The sequence below is a fragment of the Ranitomeya variabilis genome, chromosome 1 (genome assembly GCF_051348905.1).
Source record: "Ranitomeya variabilis isolate aRanVar5 chromosome 1, aRanVar5.hap1, whole genome shotgun sequence".
Classification (NCBI taxonomy): domain Eukaryota; kingdom Metazoa; phylum Chordata; class Amphibia; order Anura; family Dendrobatidae; genus Ranitomeya; species Ranitomeya variabilis.
The window spans coordinates 267,993,285-268,011,840 of NC_135232.1; the positions used below are offsets into that span (position 1 = coordinate 267,993,285).

Consider the following 18,556-nt stretch of genomic DNA (forward strand, 5'->3'; position numbering starts at 1 on the left):
GATCAAAGCAACCTTACTTACTTTCTACAAATCTAGTAAAATGTTAACAATTCTATTTTTATGCTTACCAACATGATTGTAGAATATGTAATCAGCACATATCTTATCATCTTACCAACATAACTCGGCAATCTTTTACATACCCAATGACTTTTAGGTATATTTTTATGCTGCTGAAGTATTTAAAGCTGCTGGGTTTTCAGAGAAGCAAATCCCATACTTAACAGTTGGTGTTGGAATATGTGAGACCACATCGGTGATCCTGTGTGTAAGTGCAGCAACATTTTCTTACATTTCTGTAGAAAACAGATATGTAGAATTTCTAGACAACTCATAGATTATGTAAATGTGCATAAAGTAGTGACAATACCCATCACATCTTACTAAGTTTGGTTACTTATTTCCCTTTTTGTTGCATTTTAAACGCTTCTGTCTGATAAAATTTAACTCGGCCTTAAAAGTCAGTGAACTATGTGTTCAGGTTAAAATATCTATAGGGAAAGCACATTATATTACAAAAGGCTATGGACACCTTTGACACAGAAAAAGCAAGCAGGTGTGATGGTGTATATAAATGATTGACCCCTCCATGAAGCACCGAGCGCCTGTACTTGGTTTGAACAGTTATTCTGTGCTGACAGTGTCGCTTTAATACCAGATTGACCAATTATTTTTTCTTCTTTTTTTGTGAACAGCTTTTAGCAGTCTTAGATGTTTTGTTGCTGTATTCTTATGGAATTGGCCCTGCATATTTCCTATCGGTTTGGTATTTTCCTATGCTTTGTCCCTATTGGGCTAGTTATTTGTGAAACATAACTTTTACTCTGTGTGGCGTCTGCCAATGCCTCCGCATGGTTCCCCTCTTCCCACTATGCGGGGACACTGGCTTACTCACTGCTCCGGGATGGTCCTTGGCATGCTCCTGCTTCCTGGTCTGTGTGTTCCCGGCAGCGCCTATTACAAGCATGCTCACCTGCTTTTAAAGGAGCAGCGTGTGCACATGGTAAAATGCCCCCAGCTGACAGCTGGGAGGCATTTAGTTAATGTGAACACTGCTAGATGTCTCCCAGCCAATAGCTGGGAGGCAACTTGTATAAAACGCACCCTCCCCAATAAGGAGGTGCCTGAGCAACCCCTATAGTTAGCATTAGTGGTGTTGGTATGTTGCCAGGTCCCCCGTCCCTAGTATATTTTAAAAGTTATTCCCATATCCTATGTCCAGTATGGTTTGCCCATGTTCTAGTTCCTGAAACCGCGTCTGCGGTACCTATACCCGAACCTTGGTCCCGGTGCGGCCAGTCCTGTGTCCATTGTTCCCATTTCCAGTGCGGCTAGCTCCAGAACTGCTCCTGATATCTACGGATCTGATCAAGAATCTACCTCCTACATCCACGTTGTCCATACAGTCCATGAACGTCCGGTTCCGGCTAATCAGTGACTTCTGTCATGACTCCCCACGTCAGTGAACCCGACCCCTGGGATCGGCAGCTGCAGTACCAGTGCCTGCCTAGGAGTGGTGCCTGGCAGTTACCTGCAGCCTAGTCTGTCTCCACAATCAAGCGCTCCAGCGAACACCAGGTAGCTGTTTAGCTACGCCTCTTCCTAGGCAGGTTTTGCCCTGTGGCACAGTGGGTCCACGAACCACATGCGCCACCTGCAGGCGTGATACTCTGTATGGACTATGCCATCAAAACAGGCCTGCTTGGTAGTGGAGTGATTCCGTAATAGACATTGGCTATTATTGAATCTCCTGGGCCCTTTGCAAAACCTATCGTGGGATACTGATGTGCACTTTTATAAAGTGACAGGCGATATTGGTAGCCAATATCCATGGGGAACAATCGATCCATGCATGCAATTAAGTTTGTGTTTGTATAATTATTGTACCATATCTTGAGCTTTTTTTGGTAAAATTCATTTTCAGAGTCTAGTAGTTGATCATTTTGGCAGAAGACTTATTTTGCTGGCTGGATATGCATCCATGATTCTCTCCTTGGGACTTCTGACACTGACTATTTCACTTCAGGTAATCTATTATTGAAATTAAAACAATTTATTTTAACAACGGTGACCTTATGTAGATAAACAACATGCAAGAATAGCAAAGTGTGAATCAGTTGTTCTATCTAGGCAATTTACTGAATAGGATACAATAGGGGGGCTTTATAGCTTAGTTTTTCCTCCTATTAGCCAAACTAAAGAGAAAGAGAGGCTACTAAGAGCATGTCTCTTTCTCTAGGGAGGACATGAAAATGAGCTCTCACCAGTCACTTCCTTTTCACTTGGGTTTCAAATGGTTACCAAATTAGACATTACCTTAATCTAACACCGTTTTTGAACAGGACTTGAACTTCGTTGGCTTCATACTTTTTGCATTGACACTATAGTCATCAAAAATAGCCATAGTTATGCACATCAGACAAGACTCAGCTCAGTCCGTCAGATATAAGGTATTGCTATTTGTTGCTCTTCATCCTACCATTCTATAGCCCCACAAAGTGATTTTATGCCATCATAAGCACGAGTAGGTTTCTACCATTCATTAAAATCCCTGAATGCTCTAATAACTCTATTGGTCAAATGTAAGTGATATGGTCAAATTCACTTTCGCAACGTTGCATATTTCACAAGTGCACAAAGAAAAGAGGTAAAAGCAGAACTTGTGGCTGAAAGAAATAATTAAATATATCACTTCATACATTCCTCAACATTAAAATTGCAACATCAAGAAGGACTAGTTATGGAATTATGAAAATCATGGGATCTATAAACATGTTAATGATATGTTAATGATGAAAAATGTAAACAAAATTTACAAAACATCTCAATTTATTCAGTATTACGTATGAGTGCTGCGTGCAGAAATATATGCACTTACACACCTTGGCTGCTATCAATGAGATTATTAATAGAGATGGGCGAACCTGAACGGTAAATCCATGTTACTGTTCAGATTCGACACCCCGAACCCCGGGTGTTTCTCGTGGTGTCATGACAGCTCGAGAAACACGTGCGGCTCTGATCTGCGGCAAGATTACCACTGGTCAGAGAGCCGTGTGAGCCCGCAGCTGTGACAGGAGGTAAAAAATGGTAGTTACCTGCCGATAACGGTATTTCTCTGATCCCATGATGGCACCACGGAGAGAGGGGTCCGCCCCCAGGGACAGGAAACCTACAGATGAAAAAGGGCGTACCTCTCTCCCACATCAGTTGGATTACAGAGCCTTATACAGAACTTCAGCTGCAACTCAATATTTACACAATTTAAACTTAACCTATTAAACTTAACAGAGGCACCGTGACTAAGCTAATGACCAATACTTTATAATGTGCACACCTGTGTGTGAAAAAAAAAGGGAGGGAATATACGGGTGCCATCATGGGATCAGAGAAATACCGTTATCGGCAGGTAACTACCATTTTCTCTATCCCCATGATGGCACCACGGAGAGATTTGAATAGATAGAGCTATTAGGGAGGGACCACTGCCTCTAGAACCCTTCGCCCAAAGGTAGGATCAGAGGAGGTCAAGTCTAAGCGGTAATGCTTGAAAAATGTAGATTGGGAAGACCAAGTGGCCGCTCTACATATCTGCTGTATTGATGCGCCAGCTCTCTCTGCCCAGGATGATGCCACTGCTCTGGTTGAATGAGCCTTTATGTTCTCTGGGATGGCTGTCCCACAGGATGAGTAGGATAGGGCGATGGCATCTCTTATCCATCTTGCTAATGTTGCTTTCGACGCTTTTTGTCCTTTGCGTGGACCCTGGAAGCAGACAAACAGAGCCCTATCCTTTCTGCACTCCCTAGTGGCTGATAGATACCTAACTAGACACCTTCTTACGTCTAGGGTATGCAGTGTTTTCTCCCCCTCATTTTTTGGTTTGGGACAAAAGGAGGGTAACGAAATTTCCTGCGTTCTGTGAAACTGTGACGCTATTTTAGGGAGATAAGCTGGGTCGGTTTTTAGGATGACTCTGTCATCAAGTATCTGGGTAAAGGGCGGGCATGAAGATAACGCCTGTATATCGCTGACACGGCGGGCTGAGGTTAGAGCCACTAGGAGTGTGGTTTTCAGAGACAGAATTTTTAAAGAGACTTCTGTTAGGGGCTCAAAGGGAGGTTTGGTTAGAGCGTTTAGTACGAGGTTTAGGTCCCATGGGGGAGAGTTGTGGAGGGGAATGGGTCTAGACCTAGATGAGGCTTTAATAAAACGCATGACCCAACGATTTCTGGCCAAATCGTAATTATACAGAGCTGCTAAGGCTGCTACCTGCACCTTTAAAGTACTTGTAGCCAAGCCTCTTTCCAGGCCTTTCTGTAAAAATTCAAGGACTTTCCCAATAGGAATTTCCCCGGATGGGTCTGCCCCTGATACCGATATGAATTTTTTCCACACTTTCCCGTATATTCTAGTGGTTACGGGTTTTCTACTTTGTAACAGGGTGGACACTAAGTTGGGAGAGAACCCTTTGTCTCTTAGTAACCTCCTTTCAAAAGCCACGCTGTCATGTGTAGATTTTTCACGTTGGGGTGAAACACTGGGCCCTGGGACAGAAGTTTCGGAGTGTCTGGTAGAACCCATGGACTTGATATGGACATTTTTCTTAGCCAAGAAAACCATATTCTGCGGGGCCAGAATGGCGCTATTAGTATCACTGTAGACCTCTCCTCCCGAATTTTCCTCAACACTAAGGGGATGAGTGACATTGGAGGGAACGCGTAGGCAAGGTGATAGTTCCAAGGAATTGTCAAAGCGTCTAGAGCTACAGGGTTCCCCCGGGGATCGATTGAGCAGAATGTTTCTACCTTGCGGTTTTGGCTGTTCGCGAATAGGTCTATTACTGGTAGGCCCCAGAGACTCACGATCTGATCGAAGACCGATTGGTTTAGTTCCCACTCTCCCTGTTTTAAGCATGTTCTGCTCAGGAAGTCTGCAGTTTGGTTTTCGGAGCCTTTTAAGTGGAGAGCTGTCAAGGACTTTAGACTGTGTTCCGCTATGTGGAAGATAGATTGGGTTACCTCCATCAGAGCTCGACACCTGGTGCCCCCTTGGTGGTTTAGATATGCCACAACAACTTGGTTGTCCGAAAACACTTTTACGTGGTGACCGTGCAGGAGATATAGGAAGTGTGTTAGGGCCAGTTTTACCGCTAGCAGCTCTTTCATGTTGGAAGAGTCTGACTCCTGACTTTTGTTCCAACTTCCCTGTGCCACTTGATCGCCTATATGTGCTCCCCAGCCCCAGGGACTTGCATCTGTTGTTAGAATCTTTTCCGTCGGTAGCTCCCAAGGAACCCCTTTGGCTAGATTCCCTGGGTCTGCCCACCACGCTAGGGAGAGTATTGTATTTGGAGAAATAGTTAACCGCCCGTCTAAATTTCCGTGCAGAGATATGCCTAAATTTAAGGTCTCCCATTGTAGATCCCGGGAATGTAGTTGTGCCCATTGAACTGCCGGCATACAGGCCGTCATAGAACCCAGGAGTGACATTGCTCTCCTCGGGGTGGTCACTGGGGATGCCGTCAGCTGTGATACGGCTTGTGTCATTTTCTGTATTTTCTCCTGGGGAAGATAACATATCTGCGTGTTTGAGTCTAGGACTATCCCCAGGTATTCCTGTACCCGAGATGGCACCATTTTGGACTTGGGTATGTTTAGTAGCCACCCCAGATTCGACAGAGAAGCAATGACCAGATTCAACTGTTGTTCGCAGTGTTGAAATGAGTTCCCTACCACTAGTAGGTCGTCTAGATAGGGAACTATTAGGATGTTCTGTTCCCGTATGTGGGCCATTACCTCTGACATTACTTTCGTGAATACTCGAGGGGCGATAGCTATCCCGAAGGGGAGTGCTCGGAACTGGAAGTGTTTGATCTCCCCCTGGATATTCACTGCCAGTCTGAGATATTTTTGGTAATCTCTGTGTATGGGCACATGGTAGTACGCGTCTCGTAAATCTAAAACAGTCATGAAACACCGGGGAAAGAGTATTCTCACGCAAGATTTTATTGTTTCCATTTTGAAATGTTGTATCTCCAGGAAACTGTTTAGTTTTTTGAGATTTATGATCGTTCTGTACGATCCATCCGGTTTTTTCCGGAGAAAGAGGGGAGAATAGAACCCCGTGCCCCTTTCCTGGTATGGAACTTCTTGCAATACATCTTTCTGGATTAGGGTCAGGATCTCCTTCTGGAGAGCTGACTGTTCGAGTGACTGTTTTTGAGGCGTTACCATGAAGGAGTTGCCGGGAGGGACGCGAAATTTGAATTTGAGGCCTTCTCGTATAATACCCAGGATCCAAGGGCTGTTTGAGATTTTTTCCCAGGCTGGAAGGAACTCTGCCAGTCTCCCCCCGACCCGGGAAGTACCTTCATTGGGATTTTTTATTATCTGGAGGGGGGGGTTTGTTGAGCAAGAAGCCCCTGTTTTTGTTTCTTCTGTCTTCCCATCCGTCTTTATTTCCTTTTGGAGGTCTTCTGCGCATGAACTTTCTGTTCCGAAAGGAGCGCCTATATGACTGGTTGGGGAACCCGGGAAAAGATTTCTTTTTATCTCCCGCTTTGTCAAGGATGTCGTCCAACGTTGATCCGAACAGGAACTCGCCTTCGCAAGGTATTGAGCAAAGCTTGGTCTTTGTTTGCAGGTCCCCCGGCCAGCATTTTAGCCACAGGGCGCGTCTTGCGGCGTTTGAGAAGGATGCCGACCTGGCTGACAATCTTGCTGAGTCCACCGAAGCGTCCGCCAAAAAAGCTGCTGCCCCTTTCATCATGGACACTGACTTTTGTATTGTTTCTCGTGGGACTTTCTCTTTTAGTTGCGAATCCAGATGCTCAAGCCACACCATTAGAGCACGCGCCGTGCAGGTGGCTGCGATGGCTGGCTTTAGGCCTCCTCCTGCCGCTTCCCAGGAGTTTTTCAAGAAGGTGTCCGCCTTCTTATCCATTGGATCCTTCAGAGTACCCATGTCCTCGAAGGGCAGAGCGAACTTTTTAGAGGCTTTTGCTATAGCCACGTCCAGTTTGGGTGCCTTGCCCCAGGATGAGCAGGCTGGGTCATCGAACGGATATTTTCTCTTGGGGACCAAGAGAACTTTTTTGTCCGGTTTCTTCCATTCTTTTTTGATTAAAGAATGGATTTTTTCATTTATTGGAAATACTCTTCTTTTCTTTTGTTCTAATCCGCTGAACATTATGTCCTGTGCTGTTCTTTTAGGGCGTTCGTCTACCAGACCCATCGTTGTTCTGATGGCCTTTACCAATGCGTCTGTCTCTTCGATGGGGAAGCAACTGCGCCCTCCCTCCGAAGATAGTGAGGAAGTGTCGGATGTTGATGAATCACCAGAGTCAGATGTCTCGCTTTCTGATTTGTCTATACTGGACTCGGGAGACTTATGACCTGATCTATGTTTTTTCCTCGGAATCTTAATGCCTTTGAGGGCACTTTCTACTTGATTTTTTATTAGGGTTTTCAGGTCTGACGCGAATGCCGGAGATTCCTCCTGGATGGTTTTTTCTATGCAGGACCCGCATAGCTTTTTTTCCCACGAGGGAGGTAATTCTTCTGAACATATCGCACACACTTTGTGCTTTGATTTGCCTGTACATTTTCTTCCCTAGGGAAAAATAAAAAAGTAATCTCATATTACAATATTACTTTCACGCAGATCACTCACCCCTTACGGTTTAAGAGGTACCGTCTCTGGCCTCGGGACTATATCCGCTGGGTTCGTCACCGGCCGTGTATTTCCCCCAGAGACTCGGCTGCGTTGTGACCCTGAGCGTCCACTGCTGCTGCGCTGCTGGGATGAAGCGTTCCCCTTGCGCTGATGTTGTGAGCGCGGACGTAGTACTTCCTCAGGTGAAGATTGTGCACACTCCTGTGCCTCTTGTTGCTCTTTATCGCTCATAGTGGTGTTTCTCAAAGTAGAGAGGGTTTGCCACGTTTCCTCTATCGAGGACGCTGTTTTTAAACTTGCCGCCGGGAAAAGTGGTCACCTGCGCATGCGCGCGCGTCACTTCCGGTTCGCGGCACCGGCGTCCTATAGGGAGGATATTAATGGGGACGCCTGTGCGCGCGATTTAGCGTTCCGCCTGGCCCGTACTTCCGGTTTGGGCGGCGGTTCAGCGGTGCCTGCGGCGCTTTGCCTGATAGTGGTAGCGTAGCCGCCGCTACCCCCACGCACCTTTTAGCGGTGCAGAGGCTATATCGGTGACCGCCGTCACCTGCCTCTTTCCTCCCCCTTTTTTTTTTTTTTTTTTTTTTTCTTTTTTGGGGAAGGCAGGCTCGAATCCTCTTCGCTGCCTTCCCCTGCAACACTCACCCGTAGGGCCCGCCGACCCCCGTGGTGGTGCATCAGGGTCGGATAAAAGGGGGGAGAAAACCGGCTGGGCACAGCCGTGACAGGGCGCCCCCTGTCAGGAACCGACCGGCCAGCTCCCTGGAATCCCACGAAGAATCCTTCAGGTACGTCGCTGTAGGTTCCCCGTCAGGGACAGGAAACCAACTGATGTGGGAGAGAGGTACGCCCTTTTTCATCTGTAGGTTTCCTGTCCCTGGGGGCGGACCCCTCTCTCCGTGGTGCCATCATGGGGATAGAGAAAGTTTACCTCCAGTCACTGGCATCAGCTGATGGGACTACTACTTCAATCAGCATTTGCCTGCTGCTGCTAATAAAAGCGAGAGCAGACGCTGCTAATTGGAGTATTTATCAGCTGGCATCTGCGCTCTAAATAATTTTTTTTTAAAAAGACGTGGATTGTCCTGTATTTTTGAAAACAAAAAACAGCTGCGGGATGGAGAGTTAGCAAGGCTGGTTATCAAGAATACAAGGGTCCCCATGCCATTTTTTTAAATTATTTAAATAAATAATAATTAAAAAAAAAAACAGCATGGGGTCCCCCTCATTTTTAACAACCAGCCAAGCTAAAGCAGACAGATGGAGGCTGCTATTCTCAGGCTGGTAAGGGACCATGGATAGTGCCCCCTCCCAGCCTAAAAATAGGACCATGTAGTCGCCCCAGAAAAGGCGCATCTTTTAGATTCACCAATTCTGGTGCTTTGCCCTATGGCGGTACCAAGAGGGGTTCATATTTGTGGGGTTGATGTCACATTTGTATTGTCTGATGACATCAAGTGCACGGCTTAGTAATGGAGAGGTGTTTATAAGATGCCTCTCCAATAGTAATAGTTATATTATAAATAAACACAAAACAAGAATAAAGTCCTTTATTTTAAAATAAAAAAACTTTTACTTTTTTATTTAAAAATAACAAACACAGTTATACTCACCGAACGCCCATTGCACTGAAGCCCTTGTCTCCTGTAAAAAACGTAAAATAAAAAACCACAACACACGGTCAAAATTGTTGGTACCCCTTGTTTAATGATGGAAAAATCATAATGGTCACAGAAATAACTTGAATCTGACAAACGTAATAATAAATAAGATCTATAAAAATGAACAAATAAAAGTAAGACATTGCTTTTCAACCATGCTTCCACAGAATTAAAATAAATAAAACTCATGAAATAGGCCTGGACAGAAATGATGGTACACCTGAAAATAATGTGACAAAAGGGATATATTAAATCAAGGTGTGTTCACTAACTAGCATCACAAGTGTCTACAATCTTGGAATCAGTGAGTGGGCCTGTATATAGGGCTACAGACGCTCACCGTGCTGTTTGGTGACATGGTTTGTATCACACTCAACATGGACCACAGGAAGCAAAGGAAAGAGTTGTTTCAGGAGATTAGAAAGAAAATTATAGACAAACATGTTAAAGATAAAAGTTATAAGACTATCTCCAAGCAGCTTGATGGTCCTGTGACTACAGTTGCACATATTATTCACAAATTTAAGATTGATGGGACTGTAGCCAACCTCCCTGGACCTGGCCACAGGAGGAAAATTGATGACAAATCAAAATGACGGATAATACGAATGGTAACAAAAGAGTACAGAAAAACTTCTAAACTGATTAAAGGCAAATTTCAAGCTCAAGGAATATCAGTGTCAGATCGCACCATCCATCGTTGTATGAGCCAAAGTGGACTTCACCATTGTTGACAAAAAAATCATAAAAAAGCCAGACTGGAATTTGCCAAACTACATGTTGACAAACCACAAAGCTTCTGGGATAATGTCCTATGGACAGATGAGACAAAAATGGAACTTTTTGGCAAGTCATATCAGCTCTATGTTCACAGATGGAAAAATGAAGCATATCAAGAAAAGAACACTGTCCCTACTGTAAAACATGGAGGAGGCTCTGTTATGTTCTGGGGCTGATATGCTGCAACTGGCACAGGGTGTCTAGAATCTGTGCAGGGTACAATGAAATCTGAAGACTATTAACCCTCCGTCAGGGGCAATATGTTTCATAACGAGTTCAGGGGCATTGCGCCTGTCCGGCACAGGCTAGAAAATTGGCTATATTTTCCTTTTTTAAAAATTTCAATGCTCTAAAAGTGATCAGTTACCTTAATAGGAATGTAATAAATGAGAATACATATAATCAGGTGTAAAAAAAAATGTTTAATAACCAGAAAAGTAATATGTTTCTATGTCTTGAGCATCCTCCTCACTCTCTCCATCTTGACCTGTATCAGACACATCTGGACATTCTTCCACATCATCTTCTGAAGCAATGTCACTTTCTTCCCCTAAATCTTCTAGCTGTAAGGGGTCTGTCTCATCATCAATCAGTATATTTTGCACTTGCTCAACATGAAGGGCATTGGACAAGTCAAATATTCTCCTCGCCATTTCAGAAGAAAAGCTGAAGCAAGAGAGAGAATATGTGTTAGGGTGCAATGTGCCTGAGAAGCACAATCTTATTTCTAACAAAACCTTTTATGACAAATCCACAAATTTAGCACTAGCTATTCATAAAACAAGCTAAAAAAACAATTGGGATGAATAAAAACAGCAAATTCTAATCGTCAAATGTGTGACGCGTTCAGGGGCAATGAGCCTGAGAAGCCAAAACACTGATATCTGATCTCCTGCAGCTCTGCAGCACAAGAGGCTTCTCAGGTTTCACACAGCCTTTAAAGTTAGGAAGGTACTGGGAGGATGGTGTTTCCCAGACAAACCACTGAAAATAGAGAAATGAAACTAAGTGAGCTGCGCCTGTCAGATCAGTTGCCCCTGACGGAGGGTTAAGGGATTCAAGAGAGAAATGTGCTGCCCAGTGTCAGAAAGCTTGGTCTCAGTTGCAGGTCATGGGTCTTGCAACAGGATAGTGACCCAAAACACACAGCTAAAACACCCAAGAATGGCTGAGGAAAACATTGGACTATTCTGATTTGACCTTTTATGAGCCCTGACCTAAATCCTATTGAGCATCTTTGGAAGGAGCTGAAACATGCCGTCTGGAAAAGGCAGCCTTCAAACACGAGACAACTGCAGCAGTTTGCTCTTGAGGAGTGGGCCAAAATACCTGTCGAGAGGTGCAGAAGTCTCATTGACAGTTACAAGAATCGTTTGATTGCAGTGATTGCCTCAAAAGGTTGTGCAACAAATTATTAAGTTAAGGGTACCACCATTTCTGTCCAGGCCTACTTCATGAGTTTTATTTTTTTTTAATTCTGTGGAAGCATGGTTGAAAAGCAATTTGTATGACTTTCATTTGTTCATTTTCATAGATTTTTTATTTATTATTACTTTTGTCACATTCAAGTTATTTCTGTGACCATTGTGGGTTTTTCTGTCATTAAACGAGGGGTACCAACAATTTTGAGCACGTGTGTATATCCCTCACCTGTCCGTCGTTCTGTCCCATGCCGTAATACATGTCTGGTGATAAATAGTTTTCAACCTGGACGGTGCCAAGATGCGACGGTCCATGTTCAGAACCACTGAGGAATGAACTGCTGCGAGTGCAGCGTCAGTGACTAGCGGTGACGTTATCGAGGTTACCGCAGGTCACTGAGGCTGCCGTTCCCAGCCAGGCCCCTCAACTGCGGTGAACTCAGTGAGATCACCGCTAGCACAGTGAGCAAAAGTCTCACAGTGCAGCACTGAGTTGACCATAGTTCATCCTTATTTTCATTCTTACGTCACTTGTGCATCTATTTTTCACATCTGCATGCAATCCTTATGTTTGTTTTGAACAACTGTATGGGATCCGTTTTAACAGAAACAATTTAAGAATTGGTAAAAGTCAAATACAGTTTTCTATCTTTATAATAGTAATGTAACCCTTTCCTGATCCGTTTTTAAGCACCTATTGACTTATAACAGGCGAATCTGATTCAGAGTGTGGATCAAAGTACTGTATACTGCATTTTATTACACATTGACCATCCGTCTGTGTGCAAAAATATTTGTGTGAACTATTACATTGACTTGTATTGGTCAGTTTCCGTCTGTATGCTATATGTTTTGCATACAGACAGTACATGGATGTTTAATACATCCATCAGAACAAGCCAATACTGACATTTTTTCACAGACATGAGGTCCGTGTGAAAAGTATAGCGTGTGTACTAGAATATTGGTATTGTCCATATGAGGTCCTTTTTTACATGCAGAGAACTAAAACCAAAATTATGTTCATGTGAACTTACCGTTATGTGTATTCCCATGGATGTCAGCAGATCACGTTGGAAAGGGCTAGTGATGCAAATATTTGTAGTCTGTGATGTGAATGTCTGAATTTTAGATGCTATTATAAAGCTGTAGTTGTCTATTTGAAAGTAATAAAGTGGGCGCTAATATCATTATCACACATATGTGACCATTTCTCATTATTAATACTCAGGGCACTTTCTCCTGGATGCCGTACTGCAGTGTAATCCTTCTATTCCTTTACACGCTATCATTTGGTACAGGAGCCGGTAAGTGATCACCCTTCTAAGAGTAAAGTCACACAAGGCAGTAATTCCTGCTGTTGCACCATCAGTCTAAAGGTAACAAGCAGAAATAAATCTCATTCACATGGTTGGAACTGATATTCAGTTTCTCAGATCTATGCAACAAATCTGCTGCTTGTGAATATATGCTTAGGCTTTATTCACATGACTATGTTAGACATCTTAGAGAATGCCATATATTTTACATAAAAAAAGAGATTGGATGGGTTTTTTACCTTTTGTTTTTGTTATAAAATATATGGTTCATACGTTCATGTAATTAAACCTCAGAGCTGGCCATACACATTAGATAAATGATGGCTCAAATCTCATAACAGCAGAGAAAAAGGATTGGGCTGCTGGAATTCTAAATGTCTATTTTTTTTTGCTTATGGGTGATAAGCTGAACACCAAAGGTATCTTAGAGAGTTATTCTCCACTCTCCCCATTCAGAACACATGCTTGCTCTGCCAAGCTGAGCATGTATGTGTATGGAGGAAATGGGGGAATTTGAATGAAAAACTGTTGGCTGAACAAGCAAGCACTATAGTGTACAGCCACCCCTGGCACTTTCATGCACCAGTATTTTGGGCAGTATTCTCATCAGTATTCATATGTCAAAACCAGTAGTGATACGCAGAGTAAAACCATTCCATACACATTCAATGAATGTAGACAGAACCCACTGCTTCCAGCAGAACTAGCAGCCCGCCTAAGTGTATGGGGTGTCTCAATTCTCCCATGACTGCAGATGTAGGCTGGCTTTTACCTTTTTCTTGACACCACCAGTAGTGTTTGGCAGAAGCTAGTGCAGCGCCCCAGAGTCCTGGTTGCTGCAGTAATATTATTCTTCCATCAGGGGGAGTGATATTACGTCTGAAGGTAATAAAGGAGCTCATCTTTCCAAGTATCACAGCATCACAACACACTTCACACTCCAGACCACCAGGGGGAGCTATGCTCCTATCTAGTAGGGCACTCCTCACAGAAGGGTAAAACTGGTGGGTTGGATAGGAAGTGAGAGAGAAGCAGACTGGGCTTCGCCCAGGTAACATCTAGTCAGGAAGAAGCTGACTGGGCTCGGCCCAGGCAACACCTGTCTGGCAGACAGGGGGAAAGGAGGAACATATGAGCTGCAGACAGAGGGTCCCTGTCAGGGGTGGGATCCTGGCAGAGGCCTAGCACGAGACAGAAAGACACGGAGCTGCGCCTGCCCCACGTGCGGCAGCATCCTAAGAAAGGACAAGAAAGGAATTGTGTTGTAGAGAGTGAGAAACGAAGTCACAGCACAAGGAGAAAACACCGGGAGGAGTTCTGCCCTGTAAAGGCTGCCTCCTTCTGAGGCGCGTAGCCGGTGGCCGGAACACCGAGGGAGTAATTGACTTTATGCTTTACTTCAGAGACCGGCAGGACAGTCAATTCCAAGTTGGCTGCCCGACCTAAATACCTATGAAGACACAGTGGCAAATTGTGGGGGTCGGGGAGTCTCTAGCAGATCACCTCCTAATGTAAGTGTTAGATTACAGCATGTGTTTACCTGATCCCGCAGTGGTATAAGTGTCTATTTTGGTGGGACACTACCTGGGGGTTTAAAGTTTAGAATCGCACTGTGCACTTTACATATGGATAGTAGATCAGAGAGGTGTTGATGCATTTTCCACATAGATCAAGTAGTGACCTTTATAAATATATCTGTTGGTGTTCAATATAAATGTGATTTTTTTATTTTGCTACATTAACTGTTCATGGTTTTGTAGTTATGTTTAATAAAGGTATCTCTTTTAAATATAGCACAGTATACTGTATTTCTCTTGTGTGATTTCAAACTTAGCCAGTTATATGTGCCGTGACTAGTTGAGGGGATTTTTTGTGATGTGTACACACTAAACCAAGCAGAGCTTTATGGGCAAAGGCCAAGGAAGAAAACATTGCTGAAGAAAAGACATAAAAAGGAACGACTAAACCTTGCCAAAGAGTATCTTGACAAACCACAATCCTTCTGGGAAAATGTTCTGTAGACAGATGAAACAAAAATAGAGTTTTTTGGCAATGCAAATCCACAGTTTGCACCGTCTGTAAACAATGAAGCTTATAAGGAAAAGAACACTCTACCAACACTTAAGCATGGTGGAGGCTCCACAGTGCTGTGGGGTTGCTTTGCTGCATCTGGTACTGGAGACCTTGACCGTATCCAGGAATTATGAAATCAGATTATTATGAGATTTCACTGCGAAATGTCTTAGGCTACGTTCACATTTGCGGCCAGCGCCGCAGCGTCGGGCGCCGCAGCGGCGCCGCATGCGTCATGCGCCCCTATATTTAACATGGGGGCGCATGGACATGCGGCGCACTTGCGTTTTGCGCCGCATGCGTCGCTGCGGCGCCCGCGTCGGGGCGCAGAGGACGCAGCAAGTTGCATTTTTGCTGCGTCCAAATTCAATGAAAAAAACGACGCATGCGGCGCAAAACGCAGCGTTGTGCATGCGTTTTGCTGCGTTTTTGTTTGCGTTGTGCGCTGCGGCGCCGACGCTGCGGCGCACAACGCAAATGTGAACGTAGCCTTACCCAGTGTAAGAAAACTTGGTTTGAGTCGAAGATCATGGATCCTCCAGCAAGACAATGACCCAAAGCACACATCCAAAAGTACACAGGAATGGTTGCAAAAGAAAAAGTGGACTGTTTTAAAATGGCCAGCGATGAGTCCTGACCTTAATCCCATTGAAAATCATTGGGGTGAGCTGAAATCTGCCATTGGGAAAAGAACCCTGCACATATTCAAGAGCTTGAACTGCTAAGGAAGAGTGGGAGAAAAATACCAGCTGAGAAGTGCAGGAAGCTTATAGATAGCTACAATAAATGTTTGGAGGATGTCATCAATGCCAAAGGGTGTGCAACCAAGTATTAATTAGGGGTGCCTTTATTACTGCACATGCTGTTTATTCTGTTTCTTCTTTGAAATTGCAACATGTAAGTTGAAAAACAATGTTTTATTGTTATATTACTTTGGACCACTAATTAAAAAATCCTGAAGATATAACTATGGTACATTTCCATTTATTTCTGAAGATATTGTACAGTTTATGAAAGAAATAAAGGGGTGCCAATAATGGTGAGCAAGGAGGCAAGAGGGGGTCAGGGAGCTGCACGCCGTAGCAATCCAATCCAAATAGGGCCGGGTCCAATGTGTAACAGGTGAGTGTCGGTCCCGCTGAGAACCACAGCCACTTAGAAAGAAGGGGAGGGATATAGTCGGCACCTCAACTTGTAACTAAAATCCAAAACTATATTAGGATGTCGAGCCATGCTAAAATTGTTAAAAAAAACCTGACGCTTTTCAGGCGCGACAATAGCGCCCTTAGTCATAGGTTGAGCAGCACTGCAAATGGAAGCAAGCGGCAGCAGGGAGAATATAACTATATTTTCTTCCAGTACGCTGGCTACTTACTTGCAGATTACCTCTATATCTGAGTTTGCGGATGTGACGAGTACGCTTTAAGAGGCTATGCCTGTTCGGCCCAAGCAAGCATGGCAGTTTGGTAGAATTAGATGTTCAAGTTACATGGCCAGCTTTAGATTGTGTATTCAGATGAAACCGGTGGGAGCAGTCAGTAGAGAAACTGTAATGTCCTTCTTTACAGGCAACGTATATGTTAGTTGATATACTGCATACCACACATACAAAATCAAAGCATGTTACTAAGCATATTATCACATTACTTAAAAAGTAAATAAAGTTTTAATAATTTGCCTGCTTCTAATTCATACTTGTGTGGGTAGATTCTTTAAGGTACCTTCACACTAAACGATATCGCTAGCGATCCGTGACGTTGCAGCGTCCTGGCTAGCGATATCGTTTAGTTTGACACGCAGCAGCGATCAGGATCCTGCTGTGATATCGCTGGTCGTTGAATAAAGTTCAGAACTTTATTTGGTCGTCAGACCGGCGTGTATCGTCGTGTTTGACACCAAAAGCAACGATACCAGCGATGTTTTACACTGGTAACCAGGGTAAACATCGGGTTACTAAGCGCAGGGCCGCGCTTAGTAACCCGATGTTTACCCTGGTTACCAGTGTAAAATGTAAAAAAAACAAACAGTACATGCTCACCTTCGCGTCCCCCGGCGTCCGCTTCCCACACTGACTGAGCGCCGTAAAGTGAAAGTGAAAGTACAGCACAGCGGTGACGTCACCGCTCTGCTGTTAGGGCCGGGCTCAGTCAGTGCAGGAAGCGGACGCCGGGGGACGCGAAGATGAGTATGTAGTGTTTGTATTTTTTACATTTTACGCTGGTAACCAGAGTAAACATCGGGTTACTAAGTGCGGCCCTGCGCTTAGTAACCCGATGTTTACCCTGGTTACCCAGAGACCTCTACATCGTTGGTCGCTGGAGAGCTGTCTGTGTGACAGCTCTCCAGCGATCAAACAGCGACGCTGCAGCGATCGGCATCGTTGTCGCTATCGCTGCAGCGTCGCTTAATGTGAAGGTACCTTTACTCTGAGATTGGATATCCCCTTTCATTTACCTATTGATATGCTTCTCAGTAGCCCTTTGTTATATACACAAGATTAACTCACAATAAACTTTCTTCTTTCAGGTGGGACTACTGTGACTATCAATCTGGAAATCTTTTCTCAAGAAGCTCGGGCAGCTGCAATGGTGATTGTAGGAGTAATAAATTGGCTCGGTCTGACGATCATTGGCATGGTCTTCCCCTTTGTGGTGGTAAGAGAAAACATTGAACATTGTGAGGTCTAAAGTATTGACTAGTTTATCATTTTTACTTTGAAATTTTACATTTTGGGCACATTGTCAGCTAAGCTAAAATGATGAACCCTAGATCAAAATTCAGGCACATTGGGTGAACTATATTAAAGTATATATTGAAAGTTATCTCCTATTCATGGGATACTTTTACGATTGCTGGTGCTCTGACCGCCGTGGTCCACACTGATCCTGAGTGGAGCGAAGGTCGACTATGCGCTCTGTCCCTCCATTTGATTCGCCGGCTTGTCATCTATGTGCACAAGGGATGCCACACCAGCCTGGATAATCATAAGCCAAGACTGTCATCCTGGAGCGATCTGCTCATCTCTAATTGTATTGACCCACAGTATAATATTAACATGTTAAAACAAAACAAAGAAACAACAACCTAGAATTGCTGTTTTTTTGTTTTGCTTTGTTTCCAAAAAAGTAAAATAAATGAACAAAAAATCATATGTACAAAAAATGTTTGAAGACTTCATATAGCTCAATTTTGTAGCAATAGAAAAACTTTTTTTTTCTCAAACAGTATATTTATTTTACAAAATGACAAAAAAACCTATATGAATCTGATATCTACATAATCATGCTGACCTGCTGAATATGGGCATGTTGGTCATAGGAAGCTAATTAAAGGGATACTTTGATATCTGTAATGCAATGTTTCTTAATAAGTAAAGAGCTGTTAAAGCACTACTCCAGCGCCTTTTTATTATTGCAGCACTGGAGAGGTGCTATTAAACTAAGTTCCCTGACCCTAGGTTCAAAGTTACCAGCCTCTGTTTTCATCTGTTCCCGGCGCCCCTCTGGTCCCGCGCCGCCATCTTCTGACCACAACTTCTAATTGACCGGAATTCAGAGGAAACAGTCACAAGCTTTCAATGCAACTCTATGAGAGCCTCGTTCTGGCTTTTTTTCTGGTTCTCATA

The 18,556-nt window shown here is 43.9% G+C and overlaps 2 protein-coding genes across 2 annotated transcripts in view; one reads left to right on the forward strand and one right to left on the reverse strand.

The window, feature by feature from the left end:
* LOC143814611 (solute carrier family 2, facilitated glucose transporter member 11-like) overlaps window positions 1-18,556 on the forward strand; it is a 66,348-nt gene that overhangs the window by 40,200 nt on the left and 7,592 nt on the right. The window contains exons 8-11 of the mRNA XM_077293461.1: window positions 158-268; window positions 1,925-2,026; window positions 12,771-12,846; window positions 17,458-17,585. Of these exons, the coding sequence (XP_077149576.1) occupies window positions 158-268; window positions 1,925-2,026; window positions 12,771-12,846; window positions 17,458-17,585 (417 nt within the window). The remainder of the gene's footprint in view (window positions 1-157; window positions 269-1,924; window positions 2,027-12,770; window positions 12,847-17,457; window positions 17,586-18,556) is intronic.
* Window positions 17,459-18,556, reverse strand: part of LOC143814627 (uncharacterized) — a 57,923-nt gene continuing 56,825 nt past the window's right edge. The window contains exons 8-9 of the transcript XR_013223634.1: window positions 17,773-17,905; window positions 17,459-17,575 (exon numbers count right to left, since the gene is read on the reverse strand). The gene's annotated coding sequence lies outside the window, so the exon portion shown is untranslated. The remainder of the gene's footprint in view (window positions 17,576-17,772; window positions 17,906-18,556) is intronic.